Below are 18,887 nucleotides of genomic sequence, written 5' to 3'. Positions count from 1 at the left end.
AGGATGAGTTGTTGCAACTGAAGTCCACAGGCTTTCCTTAGTTAGCTGGTAAAGCAGACAGCCTGATATTTCAGAAAAAAATAGGAGGAAAGCAACATTTCCTGTATACATCTGCTTTAAAATCATAGCTTAAAATCTATGCTTCAAGTGGGTAAGTAAATAAATAAGATTAGGACTTACTTATCAGAAAAAAATTAGAAGTCCCAATTTCATAAATAAGTCTAAGTCATATAAGAAGTCCTAGACTGTAAATAAGTCAAGTCTCGTCTCATAGCAAGAAGATCTCATTATACAAATCAAAAAAGTACATTAGGTTGACAAGGTATACATATGGAAAAGGAGTCTCTGATCTTCAATATCATCCTCCCCAGCCCAGTAGTAATGAGCCCTTTCCCTGCTAATTGGTGATGCATTGATTTGGGGACTTGCATTCACATTCTTGCCTTCAGTATGGTTTAGATTAATAGTGTCCAATACATTGAATAATTTATTTATAATCATTATATAATGGTTAATACAATATGAAATTGTTCTTTCTAAAACAACAAAAAACAGTCATCTTGTTTGGTGTTGGGGGAATTAAACCCAGGACTACATACCTGGTAGGCAAATGCTCTACCACTGAGATACACTCCTAACACATTAAAAAAAATTGTTTGGGGGTTGGGGCAAGAGCTCTGTGGTAGAGCTCTTGCCTGGCATGCATGAGGCATTGAGCGCGATCCTGAGCATCACATAAAAATAAAATAAAGGTATTCTGTCCATCTATAACCAAATATATATATAAAAATATATATAAAAATATATATATATATATATATATATATATATATATAATATTAGTTTTGACACCTTCCTAATGTATCAAGATACGTGAGTTCAACATGGAAGGAAGGTGACAAAGCTGATTTAATACATGAAGAAGTTGGATGTAACTTGACTTTTGCTGTAAAGATATTAATTACCAACATAGAAAAAGTAAAAATTATAAGATGGTCCCTAAGTAGAAGACACCTTACCAGCAAGGTTATATTTCTTGCCATTCCTCTATGTCTTTAATTTCATTTTCATGACTTAAGACATTAGATAGAAACTCAGTAAGATGTTATAAAAGGAGTAGTAGGAGAGGATACCCTTGATTGTTGGTGATCTTAGTGGGAAAGTTTCAAGTTTATTATCATTCAGAATGTGGGAGGGGTGATATGGCAGCCAGCGCCCAGGTGGCAGGGGCAGCTTGCCAGCTGGGAAAACTTACTAACACTGGGCTAGAAGTCACCCAAGCCCGAGGGTGGAAAGTGGAGAGAAGAAGCCCAGGCCCCGTGGGGGTGACTGGGCCACTGGCGGCTAGTCACTGGCGAAAGCCCAGGCCAGGCCTCTGCATTTCTAGGCAGGAAGCAACAGTTGGCAGGAGCCCCGCCCTGCACAGAATTCTGAGTGTTTGGGTCATAATTGAACCCCCAACATTCCAGGAGTTTCAGAGCAGAGGTGGATAGAGACGGAGGTGGTTTTCAGAGTGGGTCTGATGGCTCACTGAAATTGGGAAGATGTCACCCTGGTTTAGAGGCCTAGGCTCCAGCTTGGACCACTCCTTAGGTCAGGTGGGGGACAGCTTGGCTTCCCTCACAGGCCATAAGTCCAACGTCACCGAGGATGAGGTTCTCGACAATTTTGAGGATGTAGAAGCAGGTTTACCTAGTTATTGGAGAAAGAACATTGAAGATACCAAATGGATGATCACATATGACAATGAAAGACTTAAAAACTATTGTACTGACCTGGAGGAAAGGTATGCAGCATCCAAGCTACGGATCCAACATCAATCTGCAAATTACCGAAATGAACTGGCACAGAAAGAAGTAGAAATCAGGCAACTGAAAGCAAGACAGTTTGACCTAGAGGATGAGTTGTTGCAAGTGAAGTCAGCTGCCCAACCACTGCATTCAGGAGCTGGTGGTGTACCATCAACCACTGCCCTGTCTTCATTCGGTCATGACATCAGTCATGGTTCAGCTTTTGTAGGTGATGACATGGACTTCAGTGACATCATTTCTGCATAACAAGAAATCAACAGACTGTCAATTGAAGTTTCAAGACTCGAATTCGAAGTTGGCCATTGGAGCGCTATTGCTCAGGCACAGCAAACACATAATTCAGATCAAAGTGAAATCTGCCAACTACAAAATACTATTAAGCGACTTGAACAAAACCAAAATCAAGACCTTGATAATCACCAAGGTGAAATTGCAGTTTTACAAAATGTACATCAACAGAAACTGGCAGAGATGAGTCGCCTGTATCGAGAGGAAATAAATGACTATGAAGAAAGAATTAAAAAACTTGAAAATCAGTTACAACAAGGTGACTCGGGAGTAACAGTAACTGATGAGTCTAAAATCTGTGACTTGCAAAAAATGATTCAGGTTCTACAAACTGAAAAACTAGAGTCTGCCAGGAAGATCGAAGAACTTGAGGATCAACTAAAAGACATAAATGAACAATTATCTTTGGCACAAAATGACACAGAGGTCTTGAAGAGAGAAAAAGAGCAGCTCAGTGTGGAAAAGCAACAAATAATGGAACAGTGTGAAACCTTGAAGCTGGAATGGAGTCAATCGCAGCCTTCTGTGATGGAGCAGAAAGAGGAGGAAATTGGGAATTTGCGGAAAACCAGTGAACAAATAAAAGCCCAGTTGCAGGAAGACACACACAACACTCCAGCAGACAATTCTGATAGTTTTCAAAAAACAAAAGTTAAAAGTTTTCGTATAGAAAACAGAAGTGAAAAACAAGACCTGTGTAACCATGAAACTGTAAAAGGAGTGAAAGGAATCCAACAACAGGAACTTGAAATTCAACTTGTAAATGAAAAGAGTAGATTTTTAACCAACCAGATTGATCAGCTGTCTGAAGATGAAGTTGGAAAACTCACTCAAGCTATCCAGCAACAAGCTCTTCAGGCTAAAACTGATTCAGGAAAACTTGATATGATTCCACCCCAGCTCTTGGCTGCGTCATCATGTACCTCCCAGTCATCAGAGGTCAGAGAGCTGAGACACTCACTGCAAGAAAAAGAGGCCACCATTAGGATGCTCCAGGAAAATAATCACAGGTTGTCTGATGCAACTGCTGCTGCCACAGACAGAGAAAACAAAAAAATATGAAGAAATGGATTCCGAAATTAAACAGCTAAAGGAAGAACAAGATGTGTTAAAAACTTTACTGAAGGAAAAAGACCTCTTCATCCAAGCCAAAAGTGATCAGTTTCTTTCTTCTGTTATAGTTAAAGCTTTGTCCCAGGGTTTCATAAACTGACTTCCAGACCACTCACGTATAATCGAATCAAGCCTTTATTGAAGCACACCAGTGGCAGCTGACCAGAACATAAAGCTGTTCCCCTGATCAGCCCTGAACAATTGCAAGGGCACTCCTTATAAGCCTGAAAACCGCAAAAGGGATGTTCAGGGGGTCTAGCCAATGCAAGCAAGCCAGGTTACAGAAGCAGGACAGTGCAGTCAAGCGGAGGGAAGCCTAACCAATCACATTTAGCCCAGTCACCCCAGTTACAGAAACAGAGCCCCATTACCCTAGTTACAGAAACAATGCCCCATTAGGTAGTTCCAGTTCTTAAAGGTTTCAATAGCAAAAGGAAAAGAACATCTTGCCCCAGTCATGACTCTTCTACTTGGCATGGTTGTTTACAGGATGAAGTTATAAAACAAAATGGAGTCACATTTGCTCCTACTATCACACTTCAAATGAAAAGCTCACTGACAAAGTGAATGAAAACGAGTTGTTGAGGCAAGCAATAACAAATCTAAAAGAGAGAATATTAAATTTAGAAATGGTCATTTCTCAACTCAAAGGGGAAAATGAAAAAATGATAGAAACATCCCAAGAAAAAGAAATGGAGTATCAAGCATTACAAGAGATGAACATGAAGTTCTCTGTGGTCCTGCTAGAACAAGAGTACGAGTGCCAGTCCATGAAGGAGCAAGCTCTTGCCTTTGAGCAGCTGTTACTAGAAAAAGAAGATGGCAAGGCTGGGGACTTCAGTCAGCTTTTAAAAGCACTTGAATCCATGCAGGAGAAGACCTTCTTTTTTCAGCAGGAGAGAGACCAAGTCACCTTGTCTCTAAAGCACCAACAGATGGCACACCGGACCTTAGAGCAAGAAGTTCAACACTTACGTGACAAAGAATTACACTTAAAGCAGGAGGTACAAAGCCTGAGGAGCCATCTTCTAGAATCAGAAGATTCTTACAGCCGGGAAATTGGGGCTGCAGAGAAGAGAGAGAGGAACCTGAGAGAGAAAGTCACACTATTGGAGGAAAAGCTGCTCTCCTCTTCTAATGCAAGTCATCAAGCCAGTGTGCAGGTAGAGTCCCTGCAGAAACAGGTGCGTTTCCTCTCCCAAGAGAGGGATGAGAATGCACTGCAGCTTTCGCTCTACCAGGAACAAGGAAAGCAGTATGCCATGTCACTCACTAACCTGCAAAAGGTTCTAGAGCATTCCCAACAAGAAGAAAAAGCTATGTATTCGGCTGAATTAGAGAAGGAAAGACAACGTACCACCAAAAGGAAGGAAAAGGCAGAAAATCTAGAAAGAGAGGTATCGTTATTACAAGAATGCTTGGATGAAGCCGACCGTGTGTTGGATACAGCAACCAGACCTACACAACACTTCCATCAAAATGAAGAACAGATCGAACAAAGTGAGCTCCCACGAGAAATATTGGACGATGCCCAAAAGAAATGGATGAGCTCGGAAAATGGCACAGAAGGAAAAGTGGACAAAGCCCTAATGAGAAACCTGTTCATTGGGCATTTCCAGACACCGAAAAATCAGCGTCCCAAAGTGTTAAGGTTAATGGGAAGCATCCTGGGCATTCAAAAGGAGGAAATGGAGCAGTTTGAATGGAGACGATGGTGGTGTTACTAAGTGGATGATGGGATGGCTTGCAGGAGGATCCCAATGTGTCCCCAACACACCTTTGACACCAAATGAGCAACCTGGGCTGAAGAGTTCTTTTTCAGAACTTTTTGTCCAATTTCTGGAAACAGAATCTCATTCATCCATTCCATCACCAAAACTTTCTGCTCATGCCATGAAGTGTCTAGACTCCAGAGGAAGGAGAAAGGAACGTGCCAATGTACCAAGAAGTGTGACAGACACAGCAGAGTTCAGAGCTGGTAAAAGAGAGGCTGTGAATCCATTCTTGGCATTGCGTTCTGCGGTTGTGCCACTGGTTAGCCTAGCTGGACTTGGACCTGGTGGACCTGGGAATCTCCTTTTGAAACCCATCTCAGACTTCATGACCACCTTTACACCATTGCCAGTGTCGCTGGACAATAGCGCCAGGGTTGTACTAAAGGACCTTTGAAAGCAATTCAAAGTGATTCTCAAGCCAGAGATGAGTTAGCACTTTAAAGTATAAATAAATATTTTGTTCTTTTTATGAGGTGGCCTTTTCAAAGAAAAGAAGTGATGTATTTGTAGGGGCAAAGAAAAAAGTTGATACATAAAGTTCCAGGTATTTTGTCTCCCCCTCCCCATTTTTAGTGTTGTTTGTTTGCTGTAGCACTGTTTTAAAATAAATTTTTCTTTGTTCACTGTAGTCCTCTTTTTCATGTGATATTTTGCTCTGATGCTATCAGGTAATCAACAGCAATAATAACCATAGCTTCAACCCCCCTTTTTTAGGATTATATTTGTTACATTTAATTATATTAAGATAAAAATGATACATTTATATGTCAGACAGAATAGAAGAAAAATCCAACCCATATGAAACCCACATGAAAAAGATACATACCTCAGAATTTGGGATAGCTAAAAACAAAATATGATGTAGCAAAAAGTTGTAAATTCTTTAGTTTATAAAAGAAATCACTGTATAACTACTAAATGAAAATTACAGTGGGAAGGGCCTGAACATGAATTTTAGTAGATAAATTCTAAGATTCTTTTAATACAAATACCATGACAGCTATCCATTTTACTTCATTCTATAAAAAAGTAACTTGACATTCATTTCATTTTCTAGATGTTACATATGTCCAGAAGGAAGATGACTTTTGTCAGTCAGACCCAAAGTATAATCACATGCATCCTTTTTAATTTGTAAGAATGTATCATTAAATATCTGGACTGTTTACATATTTTGCTGGGCCCTTCAGTAATGCTTATAAACACATTTTTAAAAACATTTGATCAAGAAAAAAAGTGGGGTAGAGAAATAAAACATTACAGAGTTTTGAAAGATGAAAAAGTGAACAAAGGGTTAGTTAAATCCTTTTTTATTTTGGTAAGTTAAGGTAAAAGATAAATCAAAAGTTTCTAGCTTAAGTCAGGTGATATCAGAGAAGTGAAAAAGCAGATTATGTAGCAAATGCTTCTCTGACACCTGTAATTTCTAAAACCATTAAGAACATTTTTATTAAAATTAATTCAAATGAAATTTAATATAAATTAAATTATTTGAAATAAATCATATAATTTATTATGAATTAATTTCACTAATTTATTTAATAATTTAATTATGAATTTAATTGATTTCATTTATTTAATTCATTTTATTGATTTTATTTATTAATTTAATAAAATTAATGATTTACATTTAAAATTTTATTGATCTTTTTAAAGATTATTTTAAAAATTAATTTTAGTAAATTTTAATAGAAATCAAATTATTTAAAATCCATTATATAATTTAATATGAATTTTAATAATAATTTAATTTTGATAAAATGTTCTCAATGTTTTTCAAAATTGCAGGTGTCAGAGAGCTATTTGCTGTATAATCTACTTTTTTCTCTTCTTCGATTTCACCTAACTTGAGATGGAAACTTTTGATTCATTTTTTATCTTAATTTACAAAAATAAAAAGTGAAGACAAAATACCTAGTGGCTATATAGATCAGACAAGAAAGTGGGAAGACAGTAGAGTACATAAAACAAACACACATATATATCAAAAAATTAAAATAAAAAATGTTAAAATATCAGAAATTGGTGAATGAATAAAGAAATAGAAAAATAAAAAGAATGTACAACACAACTCAAATATACTATTCAGACATCCCAGTTCTCAAAATCCTAATTCAGGCAATGTACTAGGCTTCACACATGTTGGGGATGTGAGGGCAGGAGACAGGAGAGGGAGAAGGGGAAAAAAATCTTGAAGGAAGACAAAGGGCTTGTTTTGCTTGGGGATCAGTATCTTTCCTGCTTCCCTTCTCATCTGATAGGTGGTGTCCCCTGTAGTTAGCTGGTATCTCCACCCTCAGGGTGGTTAAGGTAATTAGAGTGTCACTGTGCCAGGTTAGTGGCTGCTGGAGAGAGGGGGAGTTAGAAACTGGGTACGTGGAAGATGGTGATGAAGGTGACCCAAGATGGAGGCTCCTGCTTTCAGCAGTGGGGTGTCAGGTCGGGTGGGGGGAGCCAGGAGATGGTGGCAGAAAATGAGTTCTGTGACCAACTCCATGGCTTGCAGTGTTGGCTGACATCAGAGCCTGTGTGAAGTTCCTGGTTGCAGGCAGACTACTGCACATAGGGGACTGTGTCCACTGTTGCAGGGTCCCAACCAAGATGGTGGTGACTGGGGGAAGCCCACATTGGTAAATGGGGTTCACATGGGGATGATGACCACAGTTTCTACTCATGGGAAGCTGCCAGGTGTTCTCCATGGGAGCGGCATGTGTGCTTTCTGCTCCCATAGATGGCTGAAAGTTCTTTGAGGGTGCTGCTTCAGCTGCCTATGGTCCCACTTGGGTACCTGGTTGCCCTGCCTGGGTGAGTAGTTGTGACCCTGAGGTTTGGAGCCCTGAACAAATGCAGAGGGCAGGAATAAGCTTGCAGAGAAGCAGTAGTCTCACTACTTGCATCCCAGGTCACAGGGCAATGCAGAATGCTGCCTCCCTCTGGCCCACCATCTTGGATCCAGAAATAGAAACCTTTGTATAACAAGGTGAAAACAAAACTAGTCCAAAGATGTAAAGAGGTCCGACTCCAACTAGAACAAAATTTGATTGTCAATTTTGCCATGATTAACTGCATCTTTCTAATGTATTTAGGAGATAGGAAGTTTTGATTATGTGTTAATGGTTAAAACTATTTTTCCAAAAAATTAACAGGTGACACTGATTCACACAGTCTAACCTCTCTTCTTAACTAACTTATATATTGCCATTCTTCCATACATTGAAAAGGAAGTTCCCATAGCTGTCCATATGAGAAATGTTCAACTGCCTCCTGAGCTCTGCCCAGTTGGCATCATAGATGCTCCTCTAATTAACCCCACCATACACAATTTAAACAGATCAATTTCAAGCAACAAAATAGAGGATGCCATCAGTAGCCTACCAACCCCCCAAAAGCCCAGAATGGGATGGATGCACAGCTGAGTTCTATAAGCTCTATAAATGAGAACTCACACTAATACTTCTCAAACCATTTCATGAAATAGAAAAAGAGGGAATACTTCCAAACACATTCTATGAGGCCAATATCACCCTGATTCCAAAACCAGACAAAGACTCACCAAAGAAAGAAAACTTCAGACCAAAATTTCTAATGAACATAGATGCAAAAATTCTCAATAAAATACTGGCAAATTGAATACAAAATCATATCAAAAAGATAGTGTGCCATGATCAAGTAGGTTTCATCCCAGATATGCAAGTTGGTTCAACATACAGAAATAAATAAATGTAATTCGTCTCATCAATAGGATCAAAGACAAAAATCCTATGATCATCTCAATAGATGCAGAGAAAGCATTTGACAAAATGCATCCCTTTATATTCAAAATACTAGAAAAACTAGAGATATCAGGAACATACCTCAACATTGTAAAGGTTAACTATGCTAAGGCCCATGGCAACATCTTTCTAAATGGAGGAAAAATAGAAAGCATTCCTTCTGAAAACTGGGAAAAGACAGGGATCCCCTCTTTCACCACTTCTATTTAACAGAGTTCTTGAAATTTTAGCCAGAGCAATCAGACAGATGAAAAAAATTAAAGGGATACACATAGAAAAAGAAGAACTCAAATTATCACTATTTGTGCACAATATGATTCTGTGCCTAGAAGACCCAAACCATTCCACCAGAAATGTTCTAGAACTAATAAATGAACTCAGCCAAGAAGCTGGATATCAAATCAACACCCATAAATCAAAGGTATTTCTGTATATCAGTGACAAATCCTCAGAAAGAGAAATGAGGAAAACCACCCCATTTACAACAGCCTCAAAAAAAAAAAAAAAATCTTGGGAATCAACTTAATGAAAGATGTGAAAGACTTCTACAATGAAAACTGCAGCATGCTAAAGAAAGAAATAAGACCTTAGAAGATGGAAAGAACTCCCAGGTTCTTGGATAGTCAAAATTAATATCAAAATGACCATACTACCAAAAGCACTGTACTGGTTCAATGCATTCCAATCAAAATCCCAATGGCATTCCTCACTGAAATACAAAAAGCAATCATGAAATTCATCTGGGAAAAATAAGAGACCCAGAATAGTCAAAGAGATCCTTAGCAAGAAGGATGAAACTGGTGACATCACTATACCAGACCTTAAACTATACTACAGAGCAAAAGTCACAAAAACAGCATGGTATTGGCACCAAAATAGACCTGTAGACCAATGGTACAGCATAGAAGACACAAAGACTAACCCACATAATTACAGTTATCTTATATTTGACAAAGCCACCAAAAATGTACATTGGATAAAAGATAGCCTGTTCAGAAAATGGTCCTGGGAAAACTGGAAATCCATATGCAACAAAATTGAATTTAACCCCTATCTCTCACCATGCACAAAATTCAACTCAAAGTCGATCAAGGACCTAGGAGTTAAACCAGAGACACTGTGACTATTAGAAGCAAAAGTAGGCCCAAATCTCCATGATGTCAGATTAGGCCTCAACTTCCTTAATAAGACTCCTATAGCGCAAGAATTGATATCAAGAATCCATAAATGGGATGGACTCAAACTAAAAAGCTTCTTGTCAGCAAAAGGAACAATCCGTGAGGTGAATATACAACCTATTAATTAGGAATAAATTCTTCCCGCATGCATATCAGATAGAGCACTAATCTGTATGATACATAAATCACTCAAAAACCTTAACACCAAAACTCAAATAGCCCAATCAATAAATGGGCCAAGGACCTGAAGAGATACTTCTCAGAAGAAGATATACAATAAATCAACAAATATATAAAAAAATGTGTAACATCTAAAGCAACAAGAGAAAAGCAGTCAGAATGGCAGCCATTAAGAATAGAAACAAAATTAAGTATTGCTGAGGATGTGGGGGAAAAGGTACACTCAGACACTGCTGGTGGGACTGAAAATTGGTAGAGCCAATATGGAAAGCAGTATGGAGATTCCTTGAAAAACTTGGAATGGAACCACCATTTACCCCAGCTAACCATCTCCTCAGTCTATACCCAAAGGACTTGAAATCAGCATATTGTAGTAACACAGCCACATCAATGGTTACAGCAGGTCAATTCACAATAACTAAATTGTGGAACAAACCTACATGCCTTTCACTAGATAAATGGATAAAGAAAATGTGGTAAATGTACACCATGGAATATTGCTCAGCATTAAAAGAGATTAAAATTATGACAGTTGGACTTAATGGATGGAGTCAGAGAACATCATGCTCAGAAAAGAAAGTCAATCTTGAAAAACCAAAGGCCAAATGTTCCCTCTGAGAAGTGGATGCTGATAAATAATGGGGGAGAGAGTGAAAATGAAGGAACTTTCACTGGACAAATGGGAGGGAGAGAAGAGGAGGGGAAATGGGGCTAGGAAAGATGGTGGAATGAGATGGACATCATTACCCTAGGTACAAGTATGGCTGCACATGGTGACTCTACATCATGTACAACCAGAGAAACAAAGAGTTGTGCTCCATTTGTGTACAATGAATTGAAAAGCTTTCTGCTGTCTTGTATAACTGATTAGAACTAATAGAAAGTAACCTAAAAAGAATGCCTCTCTTCTTTATAAATTGCCCAGTCTGTGGTCTTCCATTGTAGCAATAAAAAACAGAAAGACAGTGCTCCTGAGGGAAGCAGGAATCACGAACTCAGGGTTGAGCACCAGAGCCAGACACATTATCTCCCGTGGAGAGCTCGCTTCCCTCCAGACCCACGGAGAGCACAAACCAAGGCAATTCCTCCTCATGGCTGTTGGAGTAGAGGTCACTCGGAGGAACTACTGCTGGTACACTGTCCTCTAGCTAAAGGGTTCTTTACCTGCCATCTTGTTCCTTTCGTTCCTTTGTTATTAATAATCATATCTTGCTTTTCAAACCCCAAACCTAGCTCAGAATGTTATTCGAATAGAAGCTGCCATGAAGCTGCAGTATGAAGAAATGCATGACCTGACTCACTAGAGCAGTTGAGTAGAATCCAGGCTCCCCTGTCCAGGCTTCAGGTACTCCCTACCAGGGGTCCAGGAAAGGCCCTAGTCTCAGCAAGGAAGGGTATGTTTGGAAAAATAAAAAATAACTTGCTGCCCCTAGGTTTCACCTCTGGATGGACCAGCTCTATATGCCAGGGCAGTGCCATGCCACTCCATGCCAGAGCACAAACTACATGCTGCCTGTAACCACAGGATGCACAGGAGAGAGCAGAGAGCATCAGCACTCCACAGGCTTTCCCAAGTTAGCAGGTAAAGCAGACAGCCTGATATTTCAGAGAAAAGAGGAGAAAAGCAACATTTCCTGTATACATCTGCTTTAAAATTATAGCTTAAAAACTATGCTTAAAGTAAATAATAAATAAATAAGATTAGGACTTATTTATATAAAAAAATTAGAAGTCCCAGTCTCATAAATAAGTTGAAGTCATATAAAGCCTAGTCTTATAAATAAGTCAAGTCTAGTCTTGTAGCAAGTGCATCTCAATGTACAAATAACAAAAACACATTAGGTTTACAAGGCATACATGTGGAAAAGGAGTCTCTGATCTTCAATATCATTCTCCCCAGCCTAGTAGTAATAAGCGCTTTCCCTGTTAATTGGTGACGGTTTGATTTGGGAATCTGCATGTACATTCTTGCCTTCAGTGTGGTTAAGATGAATAGTATCCAATACACTTCATAATTTATTTAAAAATCTATATATAATGATTGATACTATCCTTATGAAATCATTCTGTCTTTAAAAAGGTCATCTATTGATTGGGTTATCTGTTTTTTGGTGCTTACCTTTTTGAGTTCTTTATGTACCCTAGAGATTAGTGCTCTATCTGATGTGTGAGGGGTAAGAAATTTCTCTCAAGATGTAGGCTCTCTATTCACCTCACAGATTGTTTCTTTTGCTGAGAAGAAACTTTTTAGTTCGAGTCCATCCCATTTATTGATGGACTCAATTAAATTAAAGATGTTAATTTAATTCTTGTGCTTTAGGAGTCTTATTCAGGAAGTTGGGGCCTAATCCCACATGATGAGGATTAGGGCCTCCTTTTTCTTCTATTAGATGCAGAATCTCTGGCTTAAGTCCTAGGTCCTTGATCCACTTTGAGTTGTGTTTAGTGCATGGTGAGAGATAGAGATTTAATTTCATTTTGTTGCATATAGATTTCCAGTTTTCCCAGCACCATTTGTGGAATATTACTCAGCAATAAAAGACAATAAAATCATGGCATTTGCAGGTAAACAGATGGAGTTGGAGAAAATAATAGTAAGTGAAGTTAGCCAATCCCAAAAAACAAATGCTCAATGTTTTCTCTGGTATAAGGTGACTGGCCATAATGAGGTAGAGAGGGGTGCATGGGAGAATAGAGTTCTAGATAGGGCATAGTTGTGGGAGGGGAAGGGAGGAAGGAGGGGGTTAGCAATGACGGTGAAATGTCAATCCATATCCAAAGTACACGTAAGAAGACATGAATTGGTGTGACGAAACTTTATATACAAGCAGAGATATAAAAATTGTGCTCTATATGTGTAGAAAGAATTGTAAGACTTACTACACTGATTCCACTGTCATGTATTAAAAAATATAAAATCAATTAAAAAATCATCATATTTGGTGCTGCGGAATAAACCCAGGACTGCATAGCTAGTAGGCAAGGGCTCTACCACTGAGATATACTCCCAACCCATTAAAAAAATCAGTTGTGGGGTTGGGCCTAGAGCTCAGTTGTATAGTGCTCACCAGGTAAACCTGAGACACTGCATTTGATCTTCAAAAATGAATAAAAGAAAAATGTATTGAGACCACCTAAAACTACAAATATATATCAGTTTTGACACCTTCCTCACATAACAAGTTATGTGATCTCAGCATGTTAGGAAGGGGTCAAAACTGACTTGATACCTGAAGAAGTTGGATGTAACCTAACTTTTGCTATAAAGATATTAATGACCAACATAGAATAAGGTAAAGATTATAAGATGTTCCCTAAGTGGAAGACGCCTTAACAAGCAAGGTTATCTTTCTTCCCATTTCTCTATGTCTTTAATTTCATTTTCTTGCCTTATGACTTTAGCTAGCAACTCAGCAAGATGTTAAAAAGAAGTAGTAGGAGAGGAGACACTTGATTGTTCCTGATCTTAGTGGGAAAGTTTCAAGTTTATTATCATTAAGAATGTGGTAGGGGTGATATGGCAGCCAACGCCCAGGTGGCAGGGGCAGCCTGCCAGCTGGGAAAACTTGCTAACACTGGGCTAGAAGTCACCCAAGCCCGAGGGTGGAAAGTGGAGAGAAGAGCCCAGGCCCCGTGGGGGTGACTGGGCCACTGGTGGCTAGTCACTGGCGCAAGCACAGGCCAGGCCTCTGCATTTCTAGGCAGAAAGCAACAGTTGGCAGGAGCCCCGCCCTGCACAGAATTCTGAGTGTTTGGGTCATAATTGAACCCCCAACATTCCAGGAGTTTCAGAGCAGAGGTGGATAGAGACGGAGGTGGTTTTCAGAGTGGGTCTGGTGGCTCACTGAAATTGGGAAGATGTCATCCTGGTTTAGGGGCCTAGGCTCCAGCTGGGGCCACTCCTTGGGTCAGGTGGGGCACAGCTTGGCTTCCCTCACAGGCCATAAGTCCAACGTCACTGAGGACGAGGTTCTCGACAATTTTGAGGATGTAGAAGCAGGTTTACCTAGTTATTGGAGAAAGAACATTGAAGATACCAAAGGGATGATCAGATATGAAAATGAAAGACTTAAAAATTATTGTACTGACCTGGAAGAAAGGTATGCAGCATCCAAGCTACGGATCCAACATCAATCTGCAAATTACCGAAATGAACTGGCACAGAAAGAAGTCGAAATCAGGCAACTGAAAGCAAGACAGTTTGTACTAGAGGATGAGATGCTGCAACTGAAGTCAGCTGCCCAACCACTGCATTCAGGAGCTGGTGGTGTACCATCAACCACTGCCCTGTCTTCATTCGGTCATGACATCAGTCATGGTTCAGCTTTTCTAGGTGATGACATGGACTTCAGTGACATCATTTCAGCACAACAAGAAATCAACAGACTGTCAATTGAAGTTTCAAGACTCGAATTCGAAGTTGGCCATTGGAGCGCTATTGCTCAGGCACAGCAAACACACAATTCGGATCAATGTGAAATCTGCCAACTACAAAATACTATTAAGCTGCTTGAACAAAACCGAAATCAAGACCTTGATAATCATCAAGGTGAAATTGCAGTTTTGCAGAATGTACATCAACAGAAACTGGCAGAGATGAGTCACCTGTATCGAGAGGAAATAAATGACTATGAAGAAAGAATTAAAAAACTTGAAAATCAGTTACAGCAAAGTGACTTGGGAGTAACAATAACTGATGAGTCTAAAATCTGTGACTTGCAAAAAACGATTCAGGTTCTACAAACTGAAAAACTAGAGTCTGCCAGGAAGATCGAAGAACTTGAGGATCAACTAAAAGACATAAATGAACAATTATCTTTGGCACAAAATGACACAGAGGTCTTGAAGAGAGAAAAAGAGCAGCTCAGTGTGGAAAAGCAACAAATAATGGAACAGTGTGAAACCTTGAAGCTGGAATGGAGTCAATCGCAGCCTTCTGTGATGGAGCAGAAAGAGGAGGAAATTGGGAATTTGCGGAAAACCAGTGAACAAATAAAAGCCCAGTTGCAGGAAGACACACACAACACTCCAGCAGACAATTCTGATAGTTTTCAAAAAACAAAAGTTAAAAGTTTTCGTATAGAAAGCAGAAGTGAAAAACAAGACCTGTGTAACCATGAAACTGTAAAAGGAGTGAAAGGAATCCAACAACAGGAACTTGAAATTCAACTTGTAAATGAAAAGAGTAGATTTTTAACCAACCAGATTGATCAGCTGTCTGAAGATGAAGTTGGAAAACTCACTCAAGCTATCCAGCAACAAGCTCTTCAGGCTAAAACTTATTCAGGAAAACTTGATATGATTCCACCCCAGCTCTTGGCTGCGTCATCATGTACCTCCCAGTCATCAGAGGTCAGAGAGCTGAGACAATCACTGCAAGAAAAAGAGGCCACCATTAGGATGCTCCAGGAAAATAATCACAGGTTGTCTGATGCAACTGCTGCTGCCACAGACAGAGAAAACAAAAAAATATGAAGAAATGGATTCCGAAATTAAACAGCTAAAGGAAGAACAAGATGTGTTAAAAACTTTACTGAAGGAAAAAGACCTCTTCATCCAAGCCAAAAGTGATCAGTTTCTTTCTTCTGTTATAGTTAAAGCTTTGTCCCAGGGTTTCATAAACTGACTTCCAGACCACTCACGTATAATCGAATCAAGCCTTTATTGAAGCACACCAGTGGCAGCTGACCAGAACATAAAGCTGTTCCCCTGATCAGCCCTGAACAATTGCAAGGGCACTCCTTATAAGCCTGAAAACCGCAAAAGGGATGTTCAGGGGGTCTAGCCAATGCAAGCAAGCCAGGTTACAGAAGCAGGACAGTGCAGTCAAGCGGAGGGAAGCCTAACCAATCACATTTAGCCCAGTCACCCCAGTTACAGAAACAGAGCCCCATTACCCTAGTTACAGAAACAATGCCCCATTAGGTAGTTCCAGTTCTTAAAGGTTTCAATAGCAAAAGGAAAAGAACATCTTGCCCCAGTCATGACTCTTCTACTTGGCATGGTTGTTTACAGGATGAAGTTATAAAACAAAATGGAGTCACATTTGCTCCTACTATCACACTTCAAATGAAAAGCTCACTGACAAAGTGAATGAAAACGAGTTGTTGAGGCAAGCAATAACAAATCTAAAAGAGAGAATATTAAATTTAGAAATGGTCATTTCTCAACTCAAAGGGGAAAATGAAAAAATGATAGAAACACCCCAAGAAAAAGAAATGGAGTATCAAGCATTACAAGAGATGAACATGAAGTTCTCTGTGGTCCTGCTAGAACAAGAGTACGAGTGCCAGTCCATGAAGGAGCAAGCTCTTGCCTTTGAGCAGCTGTTACTAGAAAAAGAAGATGGCAAGGCTGGGGACTTCAGTCAGCTTTTAAAAGCACTTGAATCCATGCAGGAGAAGACCTTCTTTTTTCAGCAGGAGAGAGACCAAGTCACCTTGTCTCTAAAGCACCAACCGATGGCACACCGGACCTTAGAGCAAGAGGTTCAACACTTACGTGACAAAGAATTACACTTAAAGCAGGAGGTACAAAGCCTGAGGAGCCATCTTCTAGAATCAGAAGATTCTTACAGCCGGGAAATTGGGGCTGCAGAGAAGAGAGAGAGGAACCTGAGAGAGAAAGTCACACTATTGGAGGAAAAGCTGCTCTCCTCTTCTAATGCAAGTCATCAAGCCAGTGTGCAGGTAGAGTCCCTGCAGAAACAGGTGCGTTTCCTCTCCCAAGAGAGGGATGAGAACGCACTGCAGCTTTCGCTCTACCAGGAACAAGGAAAGCAGTATGCCATGTCACTCACTAACCTGCAAAAGGTTCTAGAGCATTCCCAACAAGAAGAAAAAGCTATGTATTCGGCTGAATTAGAGAAGGAAAGACAACGTACCACCAAAAGGAAGTAAAAGGCAGAAAATCTAGAGAGGTATCGTTATTACAAGAATGCTTGGATGAAGCCGACCGTGTGTTGGATACAGCAACCAGACCTACACAACACTTCCATCAAAATGAAGAACAGATCGAACAAAGTGAGCTCCCACGAGAAATATTGGACGATGCCCAAAAGAAATGGATGAGCTCGGAAAATGGCACAGAAGGAAAAGTGGACAAAGCCCTAATGAGAAACCTGTTCATTGGGCATTTCCAGACACGGAAAAATCAGCGTCCCAAAGTGTTAAGGTTAATGGGAAGCATCCTGGGCATTCAAAAGGAGGAAATGGAGCAGTTTGAATGGAGATGATGGTGGTGTTACTAAGTGGATGATGGGATGGCTTGCAGGAGGATCCCAATGTGTCCCCAACACACCTTTGACACCAAATGAGCAACCTGGGCTGAAGAGTTCTTTTTCAGAACTTTTTGTCCAGTTTCTGGAAACAGAATCTCATTCATCCATTCCATCACCAAAACTTTCTGCTCATGCCATGAAGTGTCTAGACTCCAGAGGAAGGAGAAAGGAACGTGCCAATGTACCAAGAAGTGTGACAGACACAGCAGAGTTCAGAGCTGGTAAAAGAGAGGCTGTGAATCCATTCTTGGCATTGCGTTCTGCGGTTGTGCCACTGGTTAGCCTAGCTGGACTTGGACCTGGTGGACCTGGGAATCTCCTTTTGAATCCCATCTCAGACTTCATGACCACCTTTACACCATTGCCAGTGTCGCTGGACAATAGCGCCAGGGTTGTACTAAAGGACCTTTGAAAGCAATTCAAAGTGATTCTCAAGCCAGAGATGAGTTAGCACTTTAAAGAATAAATAAATATTTTGTTCTTTTTATGAGGTGGCCTTTTCAAAGAAAAGAAGTGATGTATTTGTAGGGACAAAAAAAAAGTTGATACATAAAGTACCAGGTATTTTGTCTCCCCCTCCCCATTTTTAGTGTGTGTTTGTTTGTTTGCTGTAGCACTGTTTTAAAATAAATTTTTCTTTGTTTACCGTAGTCCTCTTTTTTATGTGATATTTTGCTCTGATGCTATCAGGTAATCAACAGCAATAATAACCATAGCTCCAATCCCTTTTTTTAGGATTATATTTGTTACATTTAATTATATTAAGATGATAATGATACATTTATATATCAGACAGAATAGAAGAAAAATCCAACCCATATGAAACCCATATGAAAAAGATACATACTTCAGAATTTGGGATAGCTAAAAACAAAATATGATGTAGCAAAAAGTTGTAAATTCATTAGTTTATAAAAGAAAATACTGTATAACTACTAAACGAAAATTACAGTGGGAAGGGCCTGAACATGAAATTTAGTGGATAAACTCTAAGATTCTTTTAATCCAAACACCATGACACCTATCCATTTTACTTCATTCTATAAAAAAGTCACTTGACCTTCATTTCATTTTTTAAATGTTAAATATGTCCAGAACGAAGATGACTTTTGTCAGTCAGACCCAAAGTATAATCACATGCATCCTTTTTAATTTGTAAGAATGTATCATAAAATACCGGGACTGTTTACATACTTTACTGGGCCCTACAGTAATGCTTATAAACACATTTAAAAAACATTTGATCAAGATAAGAAAGTGGGGAAGAGAAATAAATTAATACAAAGTTTGAAAGATAAAAAAGTTAAGAAAGGAGTAGTTAAAACCTTTTTTATTTTTGTAAATTAAGATAAAAGATAAATCTAAAGTTTCTAGCTTAAGTCAGTTGACATCAGAGAAGTGAAAAAGCAGTTTATGTAGCAAATGCTTCTCTGACACCTGTAATTTCTAAAACCCTTGAGAACATTGTTGTTAAAATTAATTCAAATAAA

General features: G+C 39.3%; 1 protein-coding gene across 1 annotated transcript; it reads left to right on the top strand.

Moving 5' to 3' along the window:
* Positions 1-1,463: 1,463 nt before the first annotated feature.
* Positions 1,464-17,848, top strand: LOC124101145 (thyroid receptor-interacting protein 11-like). The gene is given in 11 exon segments (XM_058583286.1): positions 1,464-2,750; positions 2,892-3,038; positions 3,139-3,253; positions 3,960-4,883; positions 5,062-5,360; positions 7,719-7,792; positions 13,994-15,581; positions 15,583-15,695; positions 16,177-17,033; positions 17,036-17,336; positions 17,338-17,848. Coding segments are annotated over 11 exon segments (6,135 nt in total). The 5' UTR covers positions 1,464-1,544.
* Positions 17,849-18,887: the final 1,039 nt, after the last annotated feature.

The sequence above is a fragment of the Marmota monax genome, unplaced genomic scaffold (assembly GCF_021218885.2).
Source record: "Marmota monax isolate L192 unplaced genomic scaffold, Marmota_monax_Labrador192_F-V1.1 WCK01_AAM20220418_F8-fsc00412, whole genome shotgun sequence".
Classification (NCBI taxonomy): domain Eukaryota; kingdom Metazoa; phylum Chordata; class Mammalia; order Rodentia; family Sciuridae; genus Marmota; species Marmota monax.
Note: the sequence above shows the minus strand (reverse complement) of the source record. Positions and strands in the feature narration are given on the sequence as shown.